The sequence below is a fragment of the Xylaria bambusicola genome (assembly GCF_022495145.1).
Source record: "Xylaria bambusicola strain CBS 139988 unplaced genomic scaffold F5B22scaffold_75, whole genome shotgun sequence".
NCBI lineage: Eukaryota > Fungi > Ascomycota > Sordariomycetes > Xylariales > Xylariaceae > Xylaria > Xylaria bambusicola.
In genome coordinates, this window is record NW_025953628.1 from 70,648 (window position 1) to 96,330 (window position 25,683).

At 46.7% G+C, this 25,683-nt stretch overlaps 9 protein-coding genes across 9 annotated transcripts; 3 read left to right on the top strand and 6 right to left on the bottom strand.

The window, feature by feature from the left end:
* Window positions 1-401: 401 nt before the first annotated feature.
* On the bottom strand, window positions 402-3,156 carry F5B22DRAFT_528214 (uncharacterized protein). The gene is made up of 3 exons (XM_047972706.1): window positions 2,140-3,156; window positions 1,369-2,074; window positions 402-1,313 (listed from the first exon to the last, which is right to left on the bottom strand). The coding sequence occupies exons 1-3, from the start codon at window positions 3,123-3,125 to the stop codon at window positions 708-710; spliced, it is 2,298 nt and encodes a 765-aa protein (XP_047825552.1). The 5' UTR covers window positions 3,126-3,156; the 3' UTR covers window positions 402-707.
* Window positions 3,157-4,686: 1,530 nt separating this feature from the next.
* F5B22DRAFT_628166 (uncharacterized protein) lies at window positions 4,687-5,992 on the top strand. The gene has a single exon (XM_047976398.1). It carries the CDS (start codon window positions 4,936-4,938, stop codon window positions 5,920-5,922), a length of 987 nt encoding a protein of 328 aa, XP_047825553.1. The 5' UTR covers window positions 4,687-4,935; the 3' UTR covers window positions 5,923-5,992.
* Window positions 5,993-7,567: 1,575 nt separating this feature from the next.
* F5B22DRAFT_639984 (uncharacterized protein) lies at window positions 7,568-9,809 on the bottom strand (the record flags this gene model as incomplete). The annotated part of the gene is made up of 4 exons (XM_047977793.1): window positions 7,568-8,329; window positions 8,390-9,199; window positions 9,417-9,584; window positions 9,741-9,809. The coding sequence occupies 4 exons, from the start codon at window positions 9,807-9,809 to the stop codon at window positions 7,568-7,570; spliced, it is 1,809 nt and encodes a 602-aa protein (XP_047825554.1).
* A 731-nt stretch (window positions 9,810-10,540) lies between these two features.
* Window positions 10,541-11,454, bottom strand: F5B22DRAFT_651823 (methyltransferase SirN-like protein; the record flags this gene model as incomplete). The annotated part of the gene is made up of 2 exons (XM_047979523.1): window positions 10,541-10,665; window positions 10,752-11,454. The coding sequence occupies 2 exons, from the start codon at window positions 11,452-11,454 to the stop codon at window positions 10,541-10,543; spliced, it is 828 nt and encodes a 275-aa protein (XP_047825555.1).
* A 682-nt stretch (window positions 11,455-12,136) lies between these two features.
* On the bottom strand, window positions 12,137-15,945 carry F5B22DRAFT_628170 (peptidase S8/S53 domain-containing protein). Its single transcript, XM_047976399.1, has 9 exons — window positions 15,016-15,945; window positions 14,805-14,961; window positions 14,517-14,623; window positions 14,215-14,462; window positions 14,039-14,159; window positions 13,769-13,983; window positions 12,887-13,697; window positions 12,613-12,711; window positions 12,137-12,517 (listed from the first exon to the last, which is right to left on the bottom strand). The coding sequence occupies exons 1-9, from the start codon at window positions 15,288-15,290 to the stop codon at window positions 12,469-12,471; spliced, it is 2,082 nt and encodes a 693-aa protein (XP_047825556.1). The 5' UTR covers window positions 15,291-15,945; the 3' UTR covers window positions 12,137-12,468.
* Window positions 15,946-15,949: 4 nt separating this feature from the next.
* F5B22DRAFT_628175 (P-loop containing nucleoside triphosphate hydrolase protein) lies at window positions 15,950-17,934 on the bottom strand. The gene is made up of 3 exons (XM_047976400.1): window positions 17,540-17,934; window positions 16,823-17,466; window positions 15,950-16,756 (listed from the first exon to the last, which is right to left on the bottom strand). The coding sequence occupies exons 1-3, from the start codon at window positions 17,671-17,673 to the stop codon at window positions 16,365-16,367; spliced, it is 1,170 nt and encodes a 389-aa protein (XP_047825557.1). The 5' UTR covers window positions 17,674-17,934; the 3' UTR covers window positions 15,950-16,364.
* Window positions 17,935-19,865: 1,931 nt separating this feature from the next.
* F5B22DRAFT_639987 (heterokaryon incompatibility protein-domain-containing protein) lies at window positions 19,866-20,828 on the top strand (the record flags this gene model as incomplete). The annotated part of the gene is made up of 2 exons (XM_047977794.1): window positions 19,866-20,611; window positions 20,801-20,828. 2 exons carry the CDS (start codon window positions 19,866-19,868, stop codon window positions 20,826-20,828), a joined length of 774 nt encoding a protein of 257 aa, XP_047825558.1.
* Window positions 20,829-21,591: 763 nt separating this feature from the next.
* On the bottom strand, window positions 21,592-22,374 carry F5B22DRAFT_528325 (uncharacterized protein). The gene is made up of 2 exons (XM_047972707.1): window positions 21,920-22,374; window positions 21,592-21,808 (listed from the first exon to the last, which is right to left on the bottom strand). Exons 1-2 carry the CDS (start codon window positions 22,284-22,286, stop codon window positions 21,627-21,629), a joined length of 549 nt encoding a protein of 182 aa, XP_047825559.1. The 5' UTR covers window positions 22,287-22,374; the 3' UTR covers window positions 21,592-21,626.
* Window positions 22,375-23,366: 992 nt separating this feature from the next.
* F5B22DRAFT_661633 (uncharacterized protein) lies at window positions 23,367-24,989 on the top strand (the record flags this gene model as incomplete). Its single annotated transcript, XM_047980371.1, has 5 exons — window positions 23,367-23,834; window positions 23,899-24,103; window positions 24,157-24,467; window positions 24,519-24,806; window positions 24,933-24,989. Exons 1-5 carry the CDS (start codon window positions 23,454-23,456, stop codon window positions 24,987-24,989), a joined length of 1,242 nt encoding a protein of 413 aa, XP_047825560.1. The 5' UTR covers window positions 23,367-23,453.
* Window positions 24,990-25,683: the final 694 nt, after the last annotated feature.

Genomic DNA, 25,683 nt, shown 5'->3' on the forward strand with positions numbered 1-25,683 from the left:
CCATTGAGGAATGAGCCAGACCTCCCTTTCCATGCCACCAGAAGCAGGCTGCGAGAAAGTACTGAGCTCATAAGAAGTCAAGCTATGCCACGCAGAGAGGTATCAGCACAACGTAGCAACTTGTTTTCGCTAGGCGTTTTCTGAACGAATTAGACCGAGTCTCATGAATCGCGCCCGGCCCCTGAGATAACAAGTGATAGGTTGAGCAGCCTGAAACCTCCCCCTAATCGGCCACTGTAGCTGAATGCTGTTGACTCGGCCAGCAATATGTATTATACGGAACCATTTGAAACAGTCTGTCAAAACTCGAATATAGAATTAGCCTTGTCTCTAGAATCTAAATCTTGGTTGTTAAGGACTGCAAACTGGGTCAATCTCTTGCATAAATTTTGATTCATTCTAGTCAATTTAGGTTCCAGATGCCTGTGCTCAATCTTTTACACTCGATGCAATACGGCTGGCTATGATATTGGAAGAGAGGATGATATAACTATGAATACATATTTATTTACCAAAGCATGAGGCGAGGACAAAGCAAAGGGAAGAAAAAAGATCCTGCAGAACATGTACTGCGTCCTCTCCCCCTTTTCAACCAATGTGAACTTCAAGCCTAGGATCATCATAACATGTACTTCTGCTGCATATGAGTGTACCTAAGTCTGCCTTGGGACGCTCACAGACACAGCAATTGAGCCCCCTGTGGTATTCTAGGGGATTGTCGTATTTCTAGAATCTACTGACTGAACAATTTGTTCCAATGGCGTGCTGTCGCCTGGCGGTGCTGTGCTTGGATTCGTGTTCGGTTCTTGCTCTTGGGCTTGCGTTTCATCGCGTCCTGACTCATTCTGGGAATTCGCATTAACTATTTCTTGAGCATCGATATGATAATTAGATAGTGTTAGAGAGACATATGTATGCTCTGATTCGTTGCTGGTTATGCTGTGTTCGGTCTCTGCAGATTCCCGAGTGGAAGATGGTGCGCCAGCGGTATCCGTGGGCCGACGTAGGACCGGATGCTTCGGATTTGTGATATCTAAAGAACCAAGCACCTCACCTGGTTTAGTAACCGGAATGGTCTCAGTTCCTGCAGACCAGGTGCCAAATCCTACCTCCTCGTGTAATAGACGCTGCAGCTGTAGTGTAGAGGTTGTTGTCCACTCTAGATGAGGGTATTGATTGTAGCCATTTCTTCTGCGAAGCCATCCAGATATGGGCTCCAAGAGGTAAGACACTAAGGCTAGGAGTAGCCCAACAGTTAGTGTAAAAAAGAGGCCGAATAAGCTGAACGAGGCATATGCTGATGTCCGTATCTTCTGTTGTTTTATTAGGTCATACTCCCATGTGAGACAGGAGGCATCTAGGGCTTACCTGATTGGTACATGACTTTTGGAAAGCAGAAGCCGTGTAGTTAAAACGCGCTTCGTGTAAGTCCGAATCATCGGGGAGATAGGCCATTTCGAAAAATTCGGACTGCATAGTAGCCATCGATATGTCCCACCAATGAGTAACATCACGCTGCCACTGGTTAGGTGCTATTGGCCCTTGAAACCCCGCAAGTAAAGTTTTCTGAGAGGTTAGGCCTGCTGCCCCAAGCTGTTGTAGAACGTAGTATATGTTTGCAGTAGAACTTGCAAAAAAAGAATTCATGAAATATAGAAAACGAGCCCCCATTTCATTCTTAAAAGAGTTAGTCGCAAAATCGACATAAGTCATATTAAAAAAAGGAGCAGCTCCTTGAATCGCATCTCGTAAGCTTGCTAATGGACCACATCCACTTGTGCCTTCAAATGCATTACTACAAAACTGATATTGATCAGTACAGCCAAGGGGTGACGCGGGCTCTCCCGGGATATAGAATAGAGAAGTGCCTGAGTTCACATCGTCTATGTTGATAGAATCAGGGGCAATGGTTAGATGATACCATAGGTCATCCGACGGTTCCGTAAATATGACACCGTTTCCAGATAAAAAAGCAAGGTATATGTCCCCATCCTTCCTAAATATGTCATCTATCGGCCGAAAATCTGAAGCAGCCGCATAAGTTGTTTCATTTTTGACGATTGAGGAATATACACTACGGTCAATAGATCAGCGGGAGATCATGGCTGGGGGAAATACTAGAGCAATATCTAAACTCACCTTAGGGCCTGGTTGGTGTATCCAAGTATTATATCTTTGGACGCCACTCTCGCGTATTGTGATTCAAGGGATGGAGCTGCGTGCACGTAGTCGAAGTCGGAATTAGCATTCGTTCCGTATCGGTAGAAGGTGTACGGTCCAATCGATGAATTCCTCGCATCCCCAAATCCAGTCGTCGTTAACGGTGCGCAGTGGAGTACATTTCTGAACGAGATTCTGTTATGAGGTGGAGCATTCAAGCCAAAGATTTTATGACTGTCCAGGTACCCAGAATCGAGGCGTAAGTTCGTGGAGTCAGTTCGGCATAGATGGGGTTTAAAGGGGCAACTGGCTTGTGTATCTATAACTTTTGGCACTTCCTGTGTAGGGAACCTATTACAATCAAGCAACCCGGTATTTTCGTTCGAATAACATTGTTGCGCATAGTTGGCTGCATTATCAATGGCAGTAGCTATGTTGGATTCTTCAGGTACATACGAGACGTCATCGCCTGACACGGGTACAGATGTAAACCCGCAGTTAGAGCTTTTGATTAATACTTCATTGCCAACCGCTGTCGATATTTGAGAAGAAAATCCACCTGCAATGGTAAACATACTGAGACAGACGATTGCTACGATGGTTGGTGGGAGCGGGCGGAGCCATCGTTCAGAGCTACGATTTGCCCATAATAGGCAGAGCAGCATCTGAATTCCGCTCTCAGGCGATGAAGAATTTCGCAAGATTGTCTGATGTTGGTGATGAACTGCGTCCTGTGGATCGGCTGTCGAGTGGAATCGGTGGAACATAAAACAGATAATCCTCCAGACGCGGGTTGTAACAAAAGCAACAAAGAATGCCGTGAATGCAATAAGTAAATTAGCATCTCGACGACTTATAGTTAGAGTCGACCCCATAACTTGACCTCGAGACCAATTGGTCCATATTCCAACATAGATGGGATAGTGGCTACCTTGCGAACCTGAAGCATCTTGTCCAGTGTCCATGATCGCAGGTATACACTATGATATGATGATGATAGCGTATAAGACAAAGCTCTTTGAATACTTCGCCTTGAGGCTATGAAAGCCTTCTGAGGTATAAGAGGAAAATCCGTAAGGTGCGCATACACAGGTATGTTCAGGGGTCGAAAATGCAGATTGTGGTATTGCATGCCAATGCCACCATCCCAAGAAAGCGATAAAATTACAGGAGATTGTACAAAGCACGTCATGGGTTTATTTGCTCGTGTCTCGTCGTGGGTAACATCCAAAACACTAAATCGGGCCATCTCGTAGTCCACCACCTAAACAGGCATTAAATGCATGTAGGGGGCCAAATGATCTCAGTTAGTTCTGCAAAGTCTGAGCCCCTGGGAGAGGTGTCGCAAAGCCTTTATATAACCCTTTGAGGTATCATCGAACTCGCAGCTCCTACTACGTGTAGTCTTGCATCGAAGTTCACGCCCCAAGGTACCTTGCAAAAACCAAGTTACTATAACGCATGAGATTGATCTTCGTGTGTGTGTTGGTTTTCACCTCTAGGAATCAGACGGCCATGGGCTGATCGAAGAGCATACAGACCTAGGAGGCTAGGAAGCTAGGAATTACATCGTAAAGGGATCTATCCCCCAAATCTAGCATAAAGACCGTGATACCATTCACCTTTGATTTCTTTTCTCTGTTCAAAGCGCGCGGATAATAAATATTTATACCTATCCCTTGAACGCTCAGTATAACTCCGTGACCTATCCAGCCCGGTTTTAAATCGCCATACTACCCCTACTACCGGTGGTACTTGCTTAGTCCTCGAGTTCGCCACAAATTTCTACTATGTAGCAATAAAGTGGCGCTTTGCAGTGATACCGGCAAACTCACGTTTGGATAGAAGTACTAAGATGATGACAGCGTCAAACGCCATCTTGGCAGGTCACACAGAGATACCCTAAAAATTATATTAAATGCGAAAACGAAACTGTCTTGATATAGGTCCCTTGTGCAGCATGCACCTACCCAATCGGAGTTCCTGTCCCTTCTCACATCTACATCTTTCAAGTGATCCATTAGGGATGGCAAAGGGCCTGCTAAGCTACTATGAAGGGTATAAGTTTTGTTTATCCTTATCCCTTCTTCCATTTGACTGTTTCTGATTAGAAGGGGGGGATGACGTGGTATAATTCTGCAAGGTAGATTGGGATGCTAGTTGTACTTAGTCTCAAGGTAGATAGACTATACAACGAGTCCTTTGAGGAGTCAACAGTTTCTCACGCCTAACTTAAAGAAGCCGATTGTGGTGGTTCATTTACGTTCCCAAAGTCTACTAGGGGCTATAGGCAAGCTAACCAGTCATCGCAAGGAGGCAACGTCAATCTACCGCCCCCACCCTGTTGTCCTAATGACTTTCGAATGGTTGCGCGCAGTATACCTGTGACTGCCTCGATAGATTGATTCCGGTAAGTCCCCGTCGGTTTCTTATTCGCTACGCTCAAGGACGGGTCACAAGTATCTGTTCAAGCTCCACTCATGTAGCAGATTTTATGTTACGTTATCATACAACCTGGAACTCCGAGTGCAGGGGAGCCTGGACGATTCACTCTACTCTGACCCTTGACTGATGACACTGCTGAAAAGCATATATTTACATATCTCTTTCAACTTTAGAGATTACCTACTTATACGAAAGGTAGCGATTCAAGAAGTTACTACGCGCCACAGTTCTCTGAGGAGCTTTTCTTTCCAATACTTCACGTTAGGTTGATTGCATAGCTCATGCAACTGTATCTTTTGAGATCTTCGGCCATGAATTACGAAAAATAAAATGGAGATATTAATGATCTACGGAGCAACTGGATATACCGGGGGCATTGCATGTAACCATGCCAACAGCCTCGGTCTCAGTTTTGTGCTTGGAGGACGGTCCCTTGACAAACTTGCTTTACTCTCCGCAAAACTCGCCGCTCCGTACAAAGCCTTCGGCGTGAAAGATGCCAGTTCCATTGCTTCAGCTTTGAAAGGTGTGAATGTACTCCTTAACTGCGCTGGTCCCTTCGGGGAAACAGCCGAGCCTTTGATGGAAGCATGCATTGGGATGGGTGTACATTACTTGGACTTCTCAGCTGAGCTGTCAACCTACCAGCTGGCGGACCGACTGGGCGAAAAGGCAGAAAGAAGGGGCACCATGCTGATGCCTGGGTGTGGTGGTAGTGTGGCAATGCTCGGATGCCTGGTACTTCATGTGCTTCAGAACGTGGAGCAACATGTCGCTAGCATTGACGTCGCCCTGCGCATTGCCGGGCCCATATCACGAGGTACAGCTATAACCGCTAGAGATAGGCTGTCTCCGGAGTGCCTTCAACGGTGTCAAAACGCTCTAACATTGCAAGATGTCAGCAATACTCAGCAGTTTGATTTCGATGATGGGAAAGGTCCCGTTGCTTGCACTCCTGTAACGCTCCCGGATCTTATCACTGTTTGGAAGTCCACAGGAGTACCCAACATCAGGACATTTGTGCATGGATCGGAGCCTTCTACTACCGATATTGCTACGTCACCGGAAGGTCCGACGACTGAGCAAAGGGAAGCCAGTCCGTATCATGCCGCCGTCATAGCAACAACACGCGATGGAAATACGAAGCGCTCTGTGCTTCACACTGTAAACGGATACACTTTCACTGGAATTGCTTCGGTAGAGTGTGCAAGGAGAGTTTTAGCCGGAGAGGCGATGGAAGGGTTCCAAACGCCAGCTGCCGTGTTTGGCAAGGACTTTGTGAAGTGTGTTTCAGGAACCTATATAGTCGACGCTTAGGTCAGGCAGAATAATTGCCAACACCACAGAGTAAAATATAGCGAATGGGAAAATAGATGATACAATCAGGTAGAATATGCCATATACTAAGTCCATACATAACTATCACCTAGACAGCTAGGTGAACTACTCTCTCGCATCCAGACCAGTGCCTACTCGAATGTTAAGGGACGAACCGCAGAACATAGTACAAGACAAGGTCAATTCTGCAAGGCACAAGCTATGTAGTGCTTGACTCAATACCTATGTCGTGTATTATTATTCTTTGCTTCCCACCACCTGCTCTCCTGATTTTATCACGAGGGCACAGATCTGGGCTTGGAACTTGAGGCTAATCACAATATAATGATCAACTATGGTTGTATGAATCCTTGACCAACCACTTCTCAACTCCCTAATCGTGAATACTGACGAGAATAGGGCAATGGCATGCACCGTACCACCTGACAGAATCATCCAGGTTAGCGATGAAGGGTCCCAGGTGATTTGGCGTACACTACATACAACCCAAGAGCTTCGGGATGAATTACACTTATTTGACCAGCTGGACCAGGAACCTCATACCAAACGGCTATTGATCCGAAAAATCAATAAGGCATTCGACAAAAAGAAAATCTAGTTATCTACTGAGCAAAGAGAAAAGGAAGTGCTTCAGGCTCGACTAGACAATATACAAGGCAGAAAAAGAAGGAGGGTATTACCAAGAGCAAATTGAAGCTGGTTATGTATCAGAAGATAGTAGTGATTCAGAACAGTCGGTAGAACTTAGCTGCATTGCCGTTGCTAATGAATTGGTGGAATAATTGGAAGTTGAAAGATGGTGCAGGGTGATGTTGAAGGGTGGGCCAGATGTGAGGTGAGCCTGTAGTAGGTGGCCGACGTTAGTTGCCACGATTAGCAATTATAGGCGCTTATCATGATTGAATCTCAGAACCGCAGAAACTGCGTTCTTATCACTCTAGACCTAGAGACAGCTGATATTATTTAGAGTAGTTTTGCATGAATGCTCTTGTTGTGAGCGAGGTTTAGTTCCAAGGGGGGCCAAAAATGGAGTAATTCTGATTTATGCCGTAAACATCCCACTTGGGCTTAGGTTATATGCACCTGCACTCGTATAATCCATTTTGTTGTCATAGTTGTTGATTGCTACTAATAGAAACGTTACGAGCCCATAAAGTCGGATCTTCGGAACGGGGTCTCGAAGGTATCGTAAAGGAATCAAGCATTATGACAAAGACAGTCTATGTATTGCCTTAAATAGTGAGGATAGCCCTGAAGAAAACCTTATGCGACTACGAATATTCGATTCCCGTACGGCACCTCTTTGATAATGATAAGTATTGTTGCTTACATAACTCTCACTAACTTCAAGCATCTTGATATACCTAGGTAGGTACTCTAGTATTGCTAACAGGTTCATAATCGGAATGTAAGAAATTCAGGAACAAGAAAGATAGTAAGTCAACAGCGTCGAGTCGCTGGGATCGGGTTGCTCCTCCTTACTCGAACGATGCCGCTTCGACTTATACATCTCGAAACTGCCGCCTTTCTTATGCGCATTCAGATAAAAGAAACTTGTATAACTTTTCAAGTTCATTATCAAGATAATAAGGATCATTTCTTTCCATTATCATCATCCAGTAAACTACCGCGTCCGTGTCCCAATATCCTTCACAGCATAAATCTGGCCATACAAATCCGTCACATCAACAAGCATCTCCAGCGCATCAATTAGCTCACCGGGCCCCAACTCTTCTGCCAGAAGCTTCATCGCAGTCTCGAGTCCGCGACGCTCATATTCCGCGATCCACAAGAGCTCTGCCTTAGCCTTTTCAGGCGCAGACAATAAGGAGGATGAGAAGGACATAGTTGTGTCTTGCCCCGGTATTGGTGTCTTGATACCGCGCGAAAACTCGGGGAAGTCAAGAGAATTTAGTGTTTGCTCCTCTGCGTCGCGCGCCTGGGATCCATAGTCGTTATACATTCGGCAAAGACTCGCGAGATGGCGACAGGCATCCTCGGCAAGGTAAGCGGCGCGCGCACCGGCTAAAGCATGAGGATTGGTACGCATCTGGTAGATATACGGGCTAGGATTAGATAACGTGGCGTGCACGAGACATTCCAAGAACACGAAGGAATAGGGGCAGGATGTGTGGTCTGCCGAGACGTCCCGGATCCAGCGGTAGAAGGACCGGCCTGGTCTGTTGCAGGCGTCGCTTTTATTTTGAAGTGTAGAGCTTCCATTTAATCTTGATGCTGCGCGAAGACGGATGTTGTCTTCGGCTTGTGTGACGTGGGATAGGAGGAACGTTTGCAGGTCGAAAGCGAGCCGTGCTTGGAGCCGACCGGGACATAGTTGGACTGCTGGGTGTTCTAGAATCTGTCGCAAGAAGCGTGACAGGACATCCTTTACGCCCCCCATTCATATTACGTGTTCGAAGCCGTTGTGTTGGTCGCCGTTATCGACATCTGTAGGAAGATCGTTATTGAACGAGCTAGAACTCTGATAGTGTTGTTTCGTCGATACTCCGTTGCCATTAGTAGCGGTGACGTTCTGTACTTTGGGCTGGAAGTCTGTAAAAGGCTGTTTAACAAGGCGGCGAATAGAATCTAGGTCTGTCGTAAAATTCTTTTCGAACGCCCCCTCCATGTATTCGTCCGCGCGGAAGTTTAGTAATATCGATAGGACCATCATCCCGTAGAGAACGAAGAGACTCGTCGAGCAGCCCTGAGACTCCGCACACGGCGTGAGGGCTAGTGGCACGACGAAAGTATACTTGTCCTTGCCCTTAGCCGTCCTTGGGAAAACATACAATGGCCGTTGTTGTAAATCTTGCATGGCAAAACATGCTTGCATCTCAGCAATCCTCAAGGTGCTCGGCTGCGTTGTGCGGAATAGAGGGGTGTGAGCTATCAGGCTTCCAGCTTTCCTCATCCCTATCAATAGTTTTTCAGGAACCAAGAATCCATTTCCTGCTAATGAAGGGCTTATGGCAGCGGCTGGTTCCGGCTCGATTATGAAGGGGATAGGCACTAATGAAGCGGCTAGGCAGCATGCCTCGCTGAGAATGTCTGAACTGTATGTAACTTTCTCTATCCATATGTGCTCGCCTTTCGCCCACTTGTCTCGGTTCGCGTATAGAAACGACTTCCCCACGGCCATCTTGGAGATAATCTGTCCCTTGTCCAGTTGCCGTACGAAAGGCAATTTCACCATTGACGACAAGGCCAAAACGGCGAGGATGTAATTTCGCAAATACCGTCCCAGGACCCATTGCTTTGCTGCGTGTGTAGTATGCGCAGAAGAAGTTGCAGGAGAATCATAGGCACTTGCCCCTGTAGGTTGGGGCCACTTTTGTACACAATCTGAACTATCTCCTCGTGCTGGTAGAAGAGCTCGAAGGCTCGCGCCAGAAGCATCATCCAATACAACTCATGACAGTGCTGCGAGAAATCGTCAGTGCGCTTTCCACACGATACAGAGCCAGACTCACCCATTTGTCCTTTATGTTTCCATTGAATGCTTTATTTGCCAGGAACGTCACTATCTTAGTGATCTGGGGAATGAAATCAACGCCGTCATCCCTAGAAAGTAACAACGATAGAACATTGCAGTTGGCACTGAAGCTTGGATTCAGTTCTCCTACGTATGTCAATTGACCCTTCCCCAACGACAAAGACAAAGAAGTTAAATCGCTACACGGAAATCGCGTGTTGCCGAGTGAGTGAGTCTGGGCCGATACCAGATCCAGGCTGGTATATAGGGGCCGTAGAAAACACAACAAGAAGCACATGCCAATTAAATCAAAACATGTTACACGTAAGGAAGATTTTGAATTAATGATCTCATCACTAGGAGAGTCTAGTTTGTTTTCTTTCTTTTTCATTTTGGAATTGAGCCAGTTGCTACACGTGCAACCTCTGTGCTAAGCTGAATATGCAGTTCGCCTTGCACTTCGGCCGTACGAAGGACCTTTGCAGGCTGTTCATAATCTTTCAAGATATGCAGGCAATATTGGGCAATATTGGAAAGTGAGGTTATACAGACTTCGCTTCTTGCAACAGACCCCAGAGACCTAGGCGGTCTGGGCTGGCAGCCCAATTGTATATAGAGTCAAGTCAAGCCACCAACAGCTGAGAAGAAGTTGGTTGGTCAAGGGCTAATGCAGCCCTAGTTGATCATTATAATCTGAATTGCATAGATTCCAAGCCCAGTATTCCTGCCCTTGTTATACCAGTTGAGATAGAAGGCTGCTTTTCGTAAATAAGACAATTGAGTTTAAATTAGTACGAACCCAATACCGTAACCTACAGAACTACACTTTATATAAGATGGTGGTATTCAATGAGTATAAGTAGCTACTAGGTTGTCAATTCGTTCCCCTGCAATTTCCACTCGCAGTCTGCCCCTTACTTGGATCACTTCGCGGCTGTTTCTTGGGACAGTGCACTAAGAGATTAGCATCCTGAAAAACATGGTTTGTCATTCACTAGAACCTATGTTATACTAAGAGAATTACGGAGCAATAGGAGACAACTCGGTGAAGACTAGCTTTACTGTAATTACCCCGATTCTCTGTTCAGTTTTTCTTGATACTCGATCACACATTTATGATCTTCAGATCATCGGCTTCCGCCCATAAGCATAAACGAGGGGATATGTGCCCCCTTGCTCCATCATTTCTGTTTTTACTCGTTCAGGTAAATCCCGCAAGACTGATTCCGGCACATCAAGCCTCATCTCTATGTGAATGGAAGTGACTTCGTGTTAGCTTTGAAGTAGGAGCTATAGGGATTGCTGAGGTAAATTCAAAGAGCATTTCACTCACTCTTGCATGCACCAACAACCGCTATAAAGGATTCCACAAGCATGTTGGCACCCCGCACACCCCAATCGGTATCCTTACATCGTGCCCCAAGATCAATGTCCCTGCGATCATCCCTAACGTCCTCGAAACCCTCTTCCTTGCGCCAGCCTGCCATACTCTTGGCATAATCAGTCCCAGCCCCGGCAGCAGTCAGAAAGGCCGCGCAGGCAGTCCACGCATCGCGCATGGCTGGGCCGTGCACTGTCGCAGTCACGTCCATCTCGACGAGCTGGATCCAGCCGCCCGGCTTAACTAGCTGACATAAGTAGCCAACGATATCACGTGCCGTGGCTTTCTTGGTGCCCCCTGGAATTGTGAATCGTTGGTGTACAAGGTCACACGTGCCGTGTAACTTAGCAGGCCAGGGCTCAGCGATATCATGAATCTCAAAGGTGGTATGCGGTGGAACTATCGAGGGGAAGAAGTTTCTCATGACGTCGGTGCCTAGAAGTGTGTAGGGTTCCAAGAGGTTTGGCTGGATACTGCGCAGGAACAGACCATCAGCCGTTCCAGAGTCTAGGATCGTCAGGCCCGGCCGAGTAAAATCCATTGGCGCTAGAATACGCTTGTTTTCCATGATGTGGGTGATAACGGCGTCTTGCTCAGTCAGACGTGATATCTCCTTTTCTGGCTCCGGGAGCAGATACTCGGCTTCATGTGCCATGGCTGCAAGGTAGTTAGGTCGTTCAAATTAAGATGGCTTGATCCATTTAGCTTTAGACAAAGAGAGGAATAAAATAGTACCTGTGACAAGGGCTCTTATAGAGGGCTTGGAACTTAGTCATATTCAATCTAATAATCAACTAGGGGTCTCTAGGTCCTTGGTCTTCCCTTCTCTCTTCGAGGGGAATTCCTTGGGCTATTTATGCTCATACAATATTGGGTCCTCCTCCCTGTTGGGCATGAATGCCCTAACTGTTGGTTCCAATTGCATATAACAGCGTTGTTCTCATGATCTTGCCCATCCAATCGTCCGTAGCCTTGGGAGGCTATTGGCTGCGGATGGCCTACAAGGGTATTGGCAGACTTAGCGGTCTTAACCATATGACAGTACCTATAAGACAGGAAAAGCACCTGTTTGATGTTAGAGCACGAGAGACTTGGTGGGTTTTCTAATTACGGGCTTGGTTGGTAGGAATATTTCTAACAATGAGGGAACCGATTATGCCGCACAAGAAGGTTGATAGGAGAAAGAGCAAGATCATGCTCCCACCCATCCTTCTATGCGGGGTCTCTCAGAGGTCATGTAGGGTTAGCTTAAGTAATCGCATATATACGTAAGTAAGCGGCGTAGATTGGCTCCCGCCCTGCCTAATAATTACCCTGTCGGCCAATACTATCTCAAATGTCAGGGAATAGTTTCTCGCTTGACTCGCACATTGGGAACACTTCTGTTGGTCTTATTGCTACCTAGGAAATACACCGTCTGGCAGTTAGGTCTCTACGATATCCAGAGTGCTTGACTACCTAGATAGAGTGTGATCCTAGCCTTCGGACGTCCATGTACGGTCAAGTTCAGAGAACCTCATGGATACCGCATGAAGCTAAGTGAGCTGATATTCCACTTCCCCGTGCTTTAAACATTTCTGTAAAATGATATTCTAGAAATGCATATACATAGACTTTGATCTGTCTCAGTACCGCCGCCACTCTAACCCCTAGCACCTAGCCCCTATTTTTAAGGTAGACTCGTGAACAGCTCCAGCAGTTTCGGGTAGTTCGGCGTTCTGTCATAGTCGTACAGCATTAGCAATTTCTTTCATTTGAAGCAAGCGATCTCTTATTTAAAGCACATCTGGGAAGGAAAACCGCCTAAACTTACCCCATTCCAGTAACCGGGTCCCAACCTGGCGTAGCTGGGAATCCAGTAGTCCTGCAACCGCGGTTATCGCCTACTGTGATGTCGTTAAATACCTCGGGACTATAAGTAAATTTCGAGTCAGTCAATAATCTTGATCCATGTACTACCTCTTACGGCTATGGAAGAGTGTGAAGCCAGGATCTGGGTAACTCAGACGCAAGATCCATGGACTTGCACAGGCAAGTAAAAGCTAGCAAAGTCACAAGACAAGCACGAGAATATAGGAACTACTCACTGCGCGTAAAGGATCGGGTGAATGAATCCGACAGGCTTCTTCCCAGCTTCGAGCCTCGCCTCATTAATCAACGTGATGATCGAGCCCCAAAGCGGGCACGACGCCGATGTGCCTCCAATCCGAAGTAGCTCGCCACCACTCGAAATGACGAAGCGATCGCCATTAGCAGAGACATCCGGATACGCGCGTCCAATGCGATTGAAGCGCCCAATGCCATCCTTCGCATTGCTATAATTCTTACCGCCCCCTTCATATCCCTCGAAGCTGAGGTTCGCGCGCACAAGGTACTGCGCGACGGTGTCCCGCTGCCACTCGGGCGCATCGTAGATATTCGAGAATCCGCCGCCGGAGCGGAACCGCGAGGTCGCTACTTCCCCGTCCTTTCCGGCTGTTTTATTCGTAGGCAGATACGTGGATCCTACGGAGAGGATATACGGACAGGTCGCGAGGAACTGCGGGTTGAACACGTCGTGGTTCGGCCCCATGCACCCGCTGGGATTCGCGTACGTCGCGAACCCCGCGACACCAGAGTCGCCCGAGGCGATCATGATCGTGGACCCCTGGAGGCCGAGCTTCATGATCTCGGCGCATTGCCGCTGCTGGTAGGATGCCGGCAGCTCGGACTCGGCGCCACTGTAGGAGATGCTGATGACGTTCGTCGGCTTGTAGATCCCGCAGTTCAGCTCCCCTTTGTAGCCTCCCTCGTGCTGGTTCGGATACTCCGGATCCTTGCATTCGGGACGCTTGCAATTCCCCTTTTCGCCGAATGCTTCGAATGTGCAATAACTACCATCGATGGCATTCCAGAGGTCTAATACGCCCCGCCTCGATTCAGCGCTCGTTCTTTTGCGCAGGGAAAAGGGGCATTTAAACTCGACTTACTATTAAAAAAGCCTGCGTATTCGCCGCTTTGAAGCTGGGATTGCTGATACCATTCGTCGTCTACTTGGAACAGGGCGGGCTCTTGCGGCCAGATCAGTCCGTATGCCATTTGGAAGTCGAGGTTCGACTCTGTCCCGGCGTCGTACAGCTCCGTCGTCGCGCCCTCGCCGCCGTTGACCGAGAGTAGTTCTGGATGCGTTCCATTTGGAATGCCGCTTTAATATTCAATTAGCTACCAGCCCTCACCGACTTCTCACTCGCACGACTCACTCGGTGAACGCCCAGAAGAAGGCATCCAGATCTTGTTGTGTGTAATGCTGTTTCAGACTCTGGAAGATGCCCATCTTATTACTGGCGTGACTGGTATTGCCTTTAGGTATCCCATACATCTCTGGCCATGAAGTTAGGAGGCTGACATTTCCAATCAGCGGTAAACAGGGCCTTACGTCTGATGCAGTCAGGGGTCACGTAGGTATCGCAACCTTGTGCTAGTGTCAGATTACCCGAGAGGATATCCTGAGGTCGAACAGGTTCTACAAAAGGTAGTGATCCTTGAAACTTATGAAACCCAGATTGCTCGCTTGATGATGACCGTTCACGGTTGTGTTTATGTTGTATGCCGCCATTCCCCATGAGCTTAACACCGGGAGTTATGTAGTCCACATGCGATGCAACGTTCTTAGGAATATGGTATCTATAAAAGGGTCAGCGATGTAAGCTGGCTGATAGATAGAAACTCTCGACTAACTCATCACAGCCGATGTCCTTAGTCCCAGTCAGTTTATGCTCCCACACATGATAGTTGGTCATCAGGAGATCTTCTATTTGATTAACGGGTGCGTCGAATTGAATCCACTGTGTTTCTAGATATTAGTGACAAAACTTTCATAACATAGGAAGAATAGGTGAATGAAAACGTGAAGGCAATGCAGCGGTCTAGTCGATAATCCCAGCGGCTGTGCTGACAAGCCAAGGGGGTACAATCTGAAGGCTTGAGTAATATCGTCTCATATAGCATATCCTTCATCTTACTTACCTGTTTATTTGCCGATTGTGAAATCGTATACTCTTCTACACCAGCCTCTATGAGCCAATTCTTCACCACCTGAACACTCGACTCCAACGGAGCAAAGAAATCAACGACTTCCTCTGCCGATAGATGCTTGCCATAATTCTTTGATTTTGGGTTTGATCTCGTGGACAATATTAGCTACTAAATGCAAGCTTTAATTGGGGTATAGACTTACATATCCATCAACAGATTGTGACCGTCCATCAGGTTAGACTGTTTGAATCCGATGCGCATGGGCAACAGTGCCTCGCGCTTCGCCCTCTCCACCTTCGACCAAGCGCTCCCTTGGGCACTCGTTCTCTTCTCATGCCGGACATGAGTGCGCGGAATGACGCGCTTCAATAGTTGAGAGGTTTCTCTCTGTAGCGCATCGGGGTACGGGTTAAGGGGGTTGGCGATTGTTTCGTATGCTGCCAAGCCTAGCACGAAGAGGAGTTGAGCAATCTTCATTTTCAACAATCGCCCTTGTCAAACACTCAAAACCTGATACTCTACAGCATTTTCTCGAGCGCTCGAGAAGAGGCATTGGAGAAGATATATCAGAGGCGCCCCCTCGTACCGAATACTTTGATTTCCCGCACATGGCGTGCTGGCGAAGGCCACTCCCACAACACAGGCTATTGTTGAGGTAAAGCGCACGCGTGCATAAACATATTCAAAACGTTATCATATAAAGTGCTATACAGTAGATCCTATACAGAACCAAAGTCCAAAAGACGGACACACTGAGTTGATTGGTTGCGCCCAAACCTGCTGATGTGGGCAATATAGCCGGATGTTGTGGAGCGGCAAGTAGATGCATCGCGCCTGGGCTGACTGCTGGAATAGGTAGTTGAGGATAGATCTCACGGCCTAACATCAATCGAGACCCAGTAGATCAAGATATGCTGCTTATGCGGGGAACGGAAGCAGCATGAGGTTCGATATTTCCGACCAGATGAGGAGCCGAGTCTTATGCCTCGTATTCCAGGACGTGCTCATCGGAGACCGAGGCCAGATCCGGCCCAATACGGCTGGTCCATCTTCCGTACGACGTTGAGTCAGCTCACTGAAGTTCTAGACCTTCCTTTTGTATGTAATTGCACGTGGTCATATTCAATCTGAATGCAAGTCAAGTTGTTCAAAAGCCTGTGTTTCGAGATATGTGTCGTTTTCTCTTACCTGTTTTTGGTCAAAGCGCATGAATTGAGATTGTCCTGGCATCTTTGGCAGTTACACGAATGGTAATGTATCTTAATTTCTCGTTGTAACCACACTGGACCCTGAGTGTATCTGCAATATACACCATTTGACTGGAACAGTCCATTCCCAACCGTGATCACGTTCCATCGGTTGCTTCCGCCAACTAGTATATGGAGACCTTTTCTTCGACCATCTGTCTAGATCCCATTGTGCCTTTTAGTACACCACTCAATTATGTGTAGGAAATACATAGCTCATTCATTCATTTACATCCCTGTCCATTCCGGCACAGACAAGAAAATCGGATATTTCTGTAATTTTCACCACCAATATGGACTTCGCTTAACCCATAAGCTCACAGCCATCTCTTACAACTCCAACGACAGCACCTGTTTGGATGATCTCATTCGCACCGCCCGAGATCCTGTATTCGATCTCTGCTAGACCGTCAAGCCAGCGAACCATCACCTCCGGTTTGACCTCCATGGTGACCAGCTGTTCCGACGTAGCCGTGATGATATCAGCAAGTGCTAGTCCATTAGCGACCTTGAGGGTGTTGATGGTAGAGAGACATGTCGTCACATCACTCGTCGTCAGCAATGTGTTAACGATTTTGGCGATGGCGTCCGGTGGCGGCGCTGCTATGCAGTTATAGATAGTCTCTGTCGTAATGGTCTCGCGAACGATGTCCTTTTCGGCGATCTTGGGAGCATTCTTCGGTTGCATGGGTGTACCTAGTTTGCGTTTAGTATGCTGTGTGTTCATGATGGTTTGAGGTTGCATTTCATGAAGGGACTTACTAGATGCATGACACGCCTGAAGGACATTCAATGCTCGTCGCATGTCACCTTTGCTAAGTGTGACAAGGGCATCTGTGGCTTCGGCATCGATCTTGACTCCTTCTTCCATGATGACCTTGTCTACTAAGACTCTAATATCTCTTTCTTTTAGGGGACTAAAGCGGAACCGCGTACATCTTGATAACAGCGCGGGAGAGAGCTTATGTGTATAGTTGGCGATGATGCAGAATCGGGTGTTAGCCGTGTACTTTTCCATAATTCGTCGCAGGGCCATTTGCGCTGTGTTGGTCATAGCATCGGCTTCATCGAGCACAATAAGCTTGAAGCCCGCGACGCCCCCAGCCCGCGATGCACCGCCCATGGTGAATATCTGCTTGGTAGAAGCGAACGTCTTGATTTGTTCACGCACGACGTCGATACCACGGTCGTCGGAGGCATTGAGCTCAAGCACCATCTGTCGCATGTTGTCCTGTCCGTATATGCGACGAGCGAGGGCTAGGATGGTCGACGTCTTTCCGGTGCCGGGAGGACCGTAGAGTAGTAGATGTGGGAGACGATTTGAATCGACGAATTTGTTGATGGTGGCTAGTATGTCTTGGTGGCCTGACACGTCGCCAAGCGTTACTGGTCGGTATTTCTCGACCCTTTGCAATTACGGATTAGCACGGGCGTGGGTCTGGAGAAGAGAAGCAACAGCCCTTCTTTATGTTATCTTACCATGGCAGGGAATCTTCGGCCTCAACGGGCAGGTTCGCAGCACTTCGCTTGCCTTTAGCCGTGTTATCTGAAGAGAATGCAATGTCATTAGACGGAGCACCATCCACGTCCATTTCATCCTCGTAGTCAGACATGTCGAGGCAAGCAGAAGGACGGCACGCCTTCAATTCGTATACTAGGTGTTCTAGGCTCAAACAGATAGGTATTTAAGATGTTGATATCAAGCACAATGGTGTTCGCAGGATGTGACAGTCCGCTCCTCGGTGACGATAATGCTGTAGCGACGATATGAGTTAGGTAATCAGCTAAGGTGAAATCCACATCGAGACGCGTAAAGTGAAATCACAGCGCGTCAGTGGGGGCGGGGAGCTGTTGCCCAGGTACCTACGGTACTTGTTGTTCTAGGTGGGGGTTGGCTACTGATTAGATAGGTGATAAGATAAGGATGAGGTACAGTAGTAATCTAGGTACCTATATACCTACTGATTAGATAGCGTATACCGGGTATGTGTAGATATAGAAGTTTTACAAAGGTGTCGCCGTGCTGTTTTATCCGCAATCTTGTTCAAAATAGCAAGTTCATTTATTCTTGTCAGTATACTAATAGGTATTATCTCCGTCTCGTCTTGATTTTTCATATGCATCGCTGAAGGTGTACATACCGGGCCTATAATAATTATAATAATGTTGCCTTCTGAGCTTCTTCCTCGGCCTGTCTAATACACAGTAACGTCCAAACGGCCTGTACCCAAAAATCCTGAAAGACATCGCTTTTCAGATACCATCTTGTTATATGCAACAGGATGGCTTTGAAAAATCCTTAGGAATCCATAGTCTGACCGATTGCACCGTCTTTCAATCGTTCCAAATAAAGCATCGAACTCCTCTCTCTCCCGACCGTGATCATCAATGTTGTGCGGCTCTTGCCGTTTCGGATCCAAGTCTACTTGTTCCAGGCCTTCCAGAATCCAAAATAGTGTTGTCCTGACATAGACATAGCGGGTCACACGGTCCCCTTAGAATAACCTCTCAGCCTCATGCTATTGTGCGAGAAAATGTCGATAGGAATGGTCGCTTTCAGTCCGGTAGTATGCAGTAGAAACTAGCTCCAGAACGAACTTGGTTTAAAAGACACGTGTTCTCCTCAGGTAGGTAGGTATGTCTAATTCGGAAGCCAAGACGACCACCGCCTCGCCACCTATAGTACGTTAGATTGTTGCATGAGGCTCGAGGGTTGGAAATTGATCTCCTGCACTCTGTAAACGAGGGAGGCTATGTGGACTGCTCCGCTTGCCTGCCTACTCCTATTTTGTACAGACCTGCAGATGAGGTAGCTATGGAAGTAACATTTCAAGTCGGCGTGCCGTTGGTTACTGCTCTCTGGTCACTCCCTTAAACGGTCGCTACCCAAAGTCCCCTAACCCATCTTTACATCTTTTTATCGTCGCCTGATGAAGCTGCGACTTGACGTACCTATGAGGAGGCCGTAAGCATGCATGAGTTGACCGGCCAGCGGCAGTTGGTGGGGGTGTTTCTGTCCGCAAGGAGTGCATTACAGACGCAGCCGAGGCCAGATAGGTATCGTGGCAGTGTGTTGGTGGATAAGCCTGTTAGTGGCTGGGTGGCCTGATGAGTTGGCGCCTCACCTACTACGTAGGTAGATCTAACAAGTTAGGTGAAGGGTAATTATAATCACATTGTTGCGAGTACAATCAATACATACATACCTACAGTGGGATATTTAGAAAACATATGGATAGGTAGTACGGGCGGTCAACCTAGGTGGCCTCCAATAGGTATGCTGGCCTTAGGTAGGGGCCTTAGGTATCATCACTCATGCAGCTTATGGGTTCGTGAGGTGTCAGACGACGTTCGTCAAATGACGCTGTTTGCCAGGGATCAGAAACCAGATAGGTAGGTACGCTGGCATTAACCCCTCTCTGTTAGCATATCGCGTAGGTATAATAAGTACATGTGATGATGGGTTTTATATATGCCTAGGTATCTTGGCTGCTAGATGGTTGTTTGGGGATTGTTTATCGTAACATCTTCTCAGTTGGTAGCTATCCTTGAGTGTATGCTGTGTACCTACATCAGGTTTACGCTGTGCCTAGTAGGCTTTCGGCTACGTAGTGCAACATAATATATTTCAGGCGAAATCAAATTTTATGTGCGTAAATTTGTATTCTACAGTACCTCTTCAAAACGACTCTTCTACCACCTAGATAGCCCGAGGTTTCTCTACGCTATTTCGCTGTTAAAGTAGCCAATCATTAATTAGATTTATTATAAGTGGTTTTCAATTCTCTTGGCTGTAACCCTCGCGATGCGCCTTTTGCGTTGCGATATCACCGACAAACTCCGGCCTGTGGAATTCTTCAACAGGACCCTCCCTCCCTATGCTATTTTATCCCACACGTGGGAAGCGGACGACGAAGAGGTTACTTTTCGAGATATTCTAGACGACACGGGACAGAACAAATCTGGCTATAAGAAGATCCGCTTCTGCGCAAAGCAAGCGAAAAAAGATGGCCTGCAATTTATCTGGGTCGACAGCTGCTGCATCGATAAATCTAGCAGCGCGGAGCTCTCGGAGGCTATCAATTCCATGTTCTGCTGGTATCAGGGCGCAGAGAAATGCTACGTTTATTTATCTGACGTTTCAGCTAAAGGAGCCTCCAGGGGTAAACCGCCCCCAAGTCAAGGGCGCAAGCTATGCATCCATCACAGCAGGTGGTTTACTCGGAGCTGGACACTCCAGGAACTGCTTGCACCGAGGATTGTGGAGTTTTTCTCTCAAGAATGGAAACATCTTGGAAGCAAGACTAGATTAGTCCGAGCGATTGGATGCGTAACCAAAATCCCTGATGAAGCTCTCCTCGGTATTGTGGCCTTATCGCAATTCAGCATCAATGAACGAATGTCGTGGGCGGAAGGGCGCAATGCGACGCGTGAAGAGGATACCGCATACTCTCTACTAGGCATTTTCAATGTTCATATGCCGCTCATATATGGAGAGGGTCAGCAGAATGCGTTTGCTCGGCTGCGGAGGGAGATTGGTCGGTCAACACAGTATGTACAAGCAACAACTCTTCCCGGCCCCGTTCGATTCGCTCAAGGAGGAACACGTGTTTCGCAAAAGCCCAGGATTTATCCTCAGTTTCTCGCATGACCCAGAAGATGCACACGTTGGCTAACGAGCTCAGAATTCCACGCCCCCACAGCGCACACCAATTTGTCACGAGAAACTATGCACGACAGTTCAACGCAGTTTCTGGCAGTCAGATGAATAACACAGGCACCGGCAATTTGATCTCAGGCAGCAGGTTTGACGGGCCTGTATATTTCAGCTAGTTTTGCCAGTCTACTCAGGTTGACCCAAGTGGGCAGGTGTGGTCTACTCTTCGAATTGAGGATATGGCTAGCATGGCTACGCAGCAGGCTGGATATGTTTATCTAACGCCACCACTACTTATTGTGCGAGCGCATTGGTGTGTTCTCCATGAAAGTAACGTGTACGGTTACCTGTAACTATGACCACTGTGTCATCCAGTGCTATTTTTCGAGTTGAAGGGCGAGGACGATCTCGCTCAGTTAGATGATTCAACAGAATAGGGTGGTTGGGCTGTCAGACTAGCCTTGAAGCGTTGCTTGTGGTATCAAAGGCAGACTTGGTAGTTCTCCCCAAGGGTGCATGATAGTTAGTTTTTCTTTCTTTGTCTGTTCATTTTTTCCCCTGTACCTTTTCCCTAGGCTATGGTTGGAGTGCACTCGCCACCTTTGTTATCTACAGGAGATCATTGGACAGGGTAATCACTTAGTCAGGTCATCATGATAGAATGGCTTTGGCGTTATTCCTGCAACAAAAGGAGCACATATACCTCCCAGTTATCAGTAGCTGAATAGCCCATGCACATTGCATGGCACTATTACACAAGGTAGCTTACATTTCCACAGCCACTGCAATATTGTGCAATGTAACGTCGGGGTATAGAACTAAGTACATAGTTCATCGTATTCCATTGACCCGATGGTTTCAAAATCTGCCATAGTGCTCCCTATTCTAGATTGTAACCAGCCTGCTTAATCAGCCCTCATGTTGAGGTGAGCATTTGCCAAAATGCAATGAACCATTGAAAATAGCTCCAGGAAACTGGTTGCCATTGCCAGGATTGTTATTCTGAGTGCCGCTTCCGAGGTTGTTGAATTGGTTTGCCGCGTCGCTCGCGATGAAATGGGAACCTGGTTGTTCCTCTGGGATCGAAGAGCCTGCTTCCTCCAATTTCTTTATTTCAGTCTTCAGTTGTTGGGCGTGATATTCTATGAGCTTCTTGGAAGGCTTCTCCTTCGCTAAGTCGCGTAGGCTGCTGAAAATCTTACATAGATTTGTCATCATTTCGATTAACAAGCATTCCACCTTCTCTCTTTCGTTTTTCACCGCGTCTTTATAGCTCCTGAACCTCGAAGTTGCGCTCCCCTCCGCGACGGCCTGGAAGACACGCATAGAAACCCTTGCTTTTTCTCCACAGGCTTTCAGGGAGTTCTTAGACTCACTAGAGAGTAGATCTCTGTTAGGCACCGACTTCAGGTATTGCAACGCCTCATCCACAAAACGCAGTGCTTGACCAGACTTGTGGAAAGCGTCATCGAGATCCGGGTCGCTCTCGACCCTTCTATAGTGCTTTCTAGTCTCTTGGACAGTCTGAAGTATATCAGAGACTGAGCCGGGGATAATGTTGGTACCCATTTTGCACAAGATAGGGTTGTAGTTTTATGCTGAGTTAGGATGGAATTTGTGTAAAAGAGAGAAAAGACAAGCACTGAAAGGAGTCCAGCCGCACTACTCAAACACACCTTTTCTACCTCTGCTGTATGAAAGAAATACGTAGCCTATATATTGATTTTGATAGCTTAGGCTTTAGTCACTTGTCCTAGGATCTAATGCCATGTCAGCAGGTTGGGCACCTTCACATATCCTGCTCATTGCATGAAATATAGGCGAATCATATCAAGGGTAGGTACTTTTCCAACACCAATAACTCATAATGTATTTATCGACACTCTATCTGTACTCCTTCTAGGTAAGAATAAGATATAATAACCCGAGATTCAATATTATGACTAACAGAACATTAGGCTGCTCATATTCTGACTGAAAATCTTGCTGCTCTAAGGCTCTTAGAAGCAGCTGAACTCTGTCGAGTGCTCACCATTGTTTTGGTGGCTTAGTATCAGGGGCCTCGGGACGGAGAAACAAAGATATACACTATATATAGCCAGAGAAGTCTGAATACCTTCTGACTTGAGTCTTACTGTATACCGTGAACAGCCTTTCTGACACTTAGTGCAAACTTCTGGTTCACCCGACCCGAGTAATTATTTGTCAATTCTGTCTTGTGGGAACAACCTAGGGAGGCGTACAGAGAAGCGATGACTGGATGATGACAAATGAGGAAAGTGTTAGAATTATGTCTCAGGCATGTAAAAGCCGGTGGCTGGGTACAATGACACACACACATCTATCTATATAAACGGAGGTACCCTCCTACACTACTGTACCTAGACTGTTCCCTAAGGCAATATACTATACCGTATATCAATCATAACCTAGCATTTCAATCAAAAGGAAAAGGCTAGGTAAGGTTCTTACCATCAAAGTAATCACGGGTTGGTACAGAACTAGCCAGAATACAATCAGTAGGTAATTAAGCACTAAATTATTTGTGGTGATGGAGTTATCCCCTAATCTATAACCGGGATATCTATATAACTGCCAGCAAATTGAGTAAGATCTATTACAGAAGTCTCCCACACCTTTTCCGTATATAGTAGACTAACCGTGTGTACCCTAGATATCGCGACCAACTTTCAAATGCTTGTCCTGTCTTCGGCTCTTGCTTGAAACTTCTCCAGGATGAATCACGATATGCCTCGGAGCGCTACCTGCAATGGAACGACCAAGTTGGGTACCACATGTCGTAACTATGCTAAAAATGGGCATTCTTCTTGCCGTCACCACCCGGAGCAGTTGAAGTTGCCTATCAGAGATCATGTCACAGGCAAAAGGAACACAGATACCGAGGATCCCAGCATTGTTGCCCAGAGTAATGGCAAGTCCAACTTGTATTATAATGCACAATCTGGTACTCAGAACATTAATTCGGGCAATGGAAACCAATTTCCTGAAGCGAAATTCGAGGGAGACGTAAAGTTCTACCAAACCGGGATTGAGAACTGCGGGAATCATTACAACACGAATAATGTCAACAATAAGACTACAATCTCGGAACAGAAAGTATGTCTTGCAGTCTCAGCAAACAACCAGAATTCTCTGCTGATGGAAGTCTTGTGCACCATAGGTACCAGAAACCCCCGAAGAATACCATACTTATGTCTTGAACTATACAATCAACAATCTGCCTGGATTTCAGTTCGATCATGAAGATCGTGCAAGGAAAGCTGCTGAGCTATTATCGAATGATATCGATGGCGACTTCGCCGTGGACAGGGAACTCGCTCAGAAAGTTATCAAGCTTGACATGTTCGATTTCATGATCTTATGCGGTTGGTACCCGTACATTAATACCTTCTCTGAGCGAGTTTTGACATCGTATAAGATAATAGTTATTCTATGCGAAATAAACAAGGGGTGCTCCAAGACACACTCAAGCGTTTGTCCAAGGTTGCGAACATACTCACCCCAAAGGGGATATGCATTCGATTTCTCAACACTATCAAGGATGGTGACAACGATTACGACGGATTGTCCGCAGAAGATATTGAGAAAAGATTTAAGAAGATAGAGTTTAAGAAAGGGTCTATGCTAGGGACGGCCGTGGACAAAAAGATCGTCGAGGTTCTAACTGCGCAGGCACAAAGCGGCGAGCTGAAAAGGCCTGTAATAGTGATAATTATCACTGACGGAGAGGTAAGTCCTATGGTCGAACGTTGTACTTACATACTGACCTATTTGTTGTAGCCACGTAAAGAACCCCGCGACACCCTCATGAAGGCAATCAAGTCTTGCAAAGAATCCGAAGCGATCAAATCGCTCGGTCGCGCAGCTGTCGTGTTCATTGTTGCCCAGATTGGGAAGTCAGCATCAGCCACGGGATTTCTACATGAGCTTGAAACTGATAAGAGAGTAAGTGGCATGGTCTACTGTTCTGTGGAAAGCCTTAACAGGCAGCATACCGATAAGGGTTCACTATCCCCAGCCGGTGATGCACAGTCCAAGGCAAATATTGAGAGAGAAAATATGACCCTTGTAAGTGTCTGAGTCACTTCCACCCACCCTACATTGTGTGTACTGATCATGCCTTTGTCGGCCCCAGATAATTGAGCTATTGTTTTCGGCCTTGCCGAGTAGCTGATTTGCATTGTGACGAACAAGAATCCTGCATTGTATGAGGCACTTTTGGCCCTCTTGCTTTTCGACAGCGATCGGTGACGTATTTACCCCGCAGGTTGATATTACAGGCTGAACGCAGCATGAGCTACTATTGTTTCCTGAACAATCTTATTTGCTTTCTTTCGACTTGAAACTGTTATCTAGCAGTACATCAAGTGGAGGACCTGGGAAGTAATAGAAGTAATATACAATATTAGACGAAATACCTATCTCCCACAGCCCTTAATTTGTTAGTATAAGCTACAAGATAATGTGTCCCTTGCGTCTGACATATCTTGACCCCTTTGCAGTAGCATACATTTCTAGTTAGGGAAGGGTAAGAATTTTCAGCCTGCTTAAATCATAGAGAAGTAGTATCATGAATAGAGTGTCTAGTAATAATAAAACGCCACCTAACATGTAGCTGTACACCAGCTGATCAAGCATGTACAAGGGGCCACCCACACCGTGTTACTCCGCAAAATATGTTTTTCTCATGGAAATGTGCATTCATCTCTTCCTTTGAGAGCATAAGCGCCTTGTCAGACGTTGGTGGAGTCAATGAACGGGTCAACAAGGGTCTGGAGATCGCATATATATTCAGCACACCGCTCAATCACGTACTTGACTCTATTTACAGCTTGTTTACAAGTACCCGTGACTATACATTGCAGGGTTCTTGCGTGTAATTGCAACAAGGGTAAACGCCTTACTCCAAATGTTGATCAAAACTTTTCGAATGAAGTGGAATGTC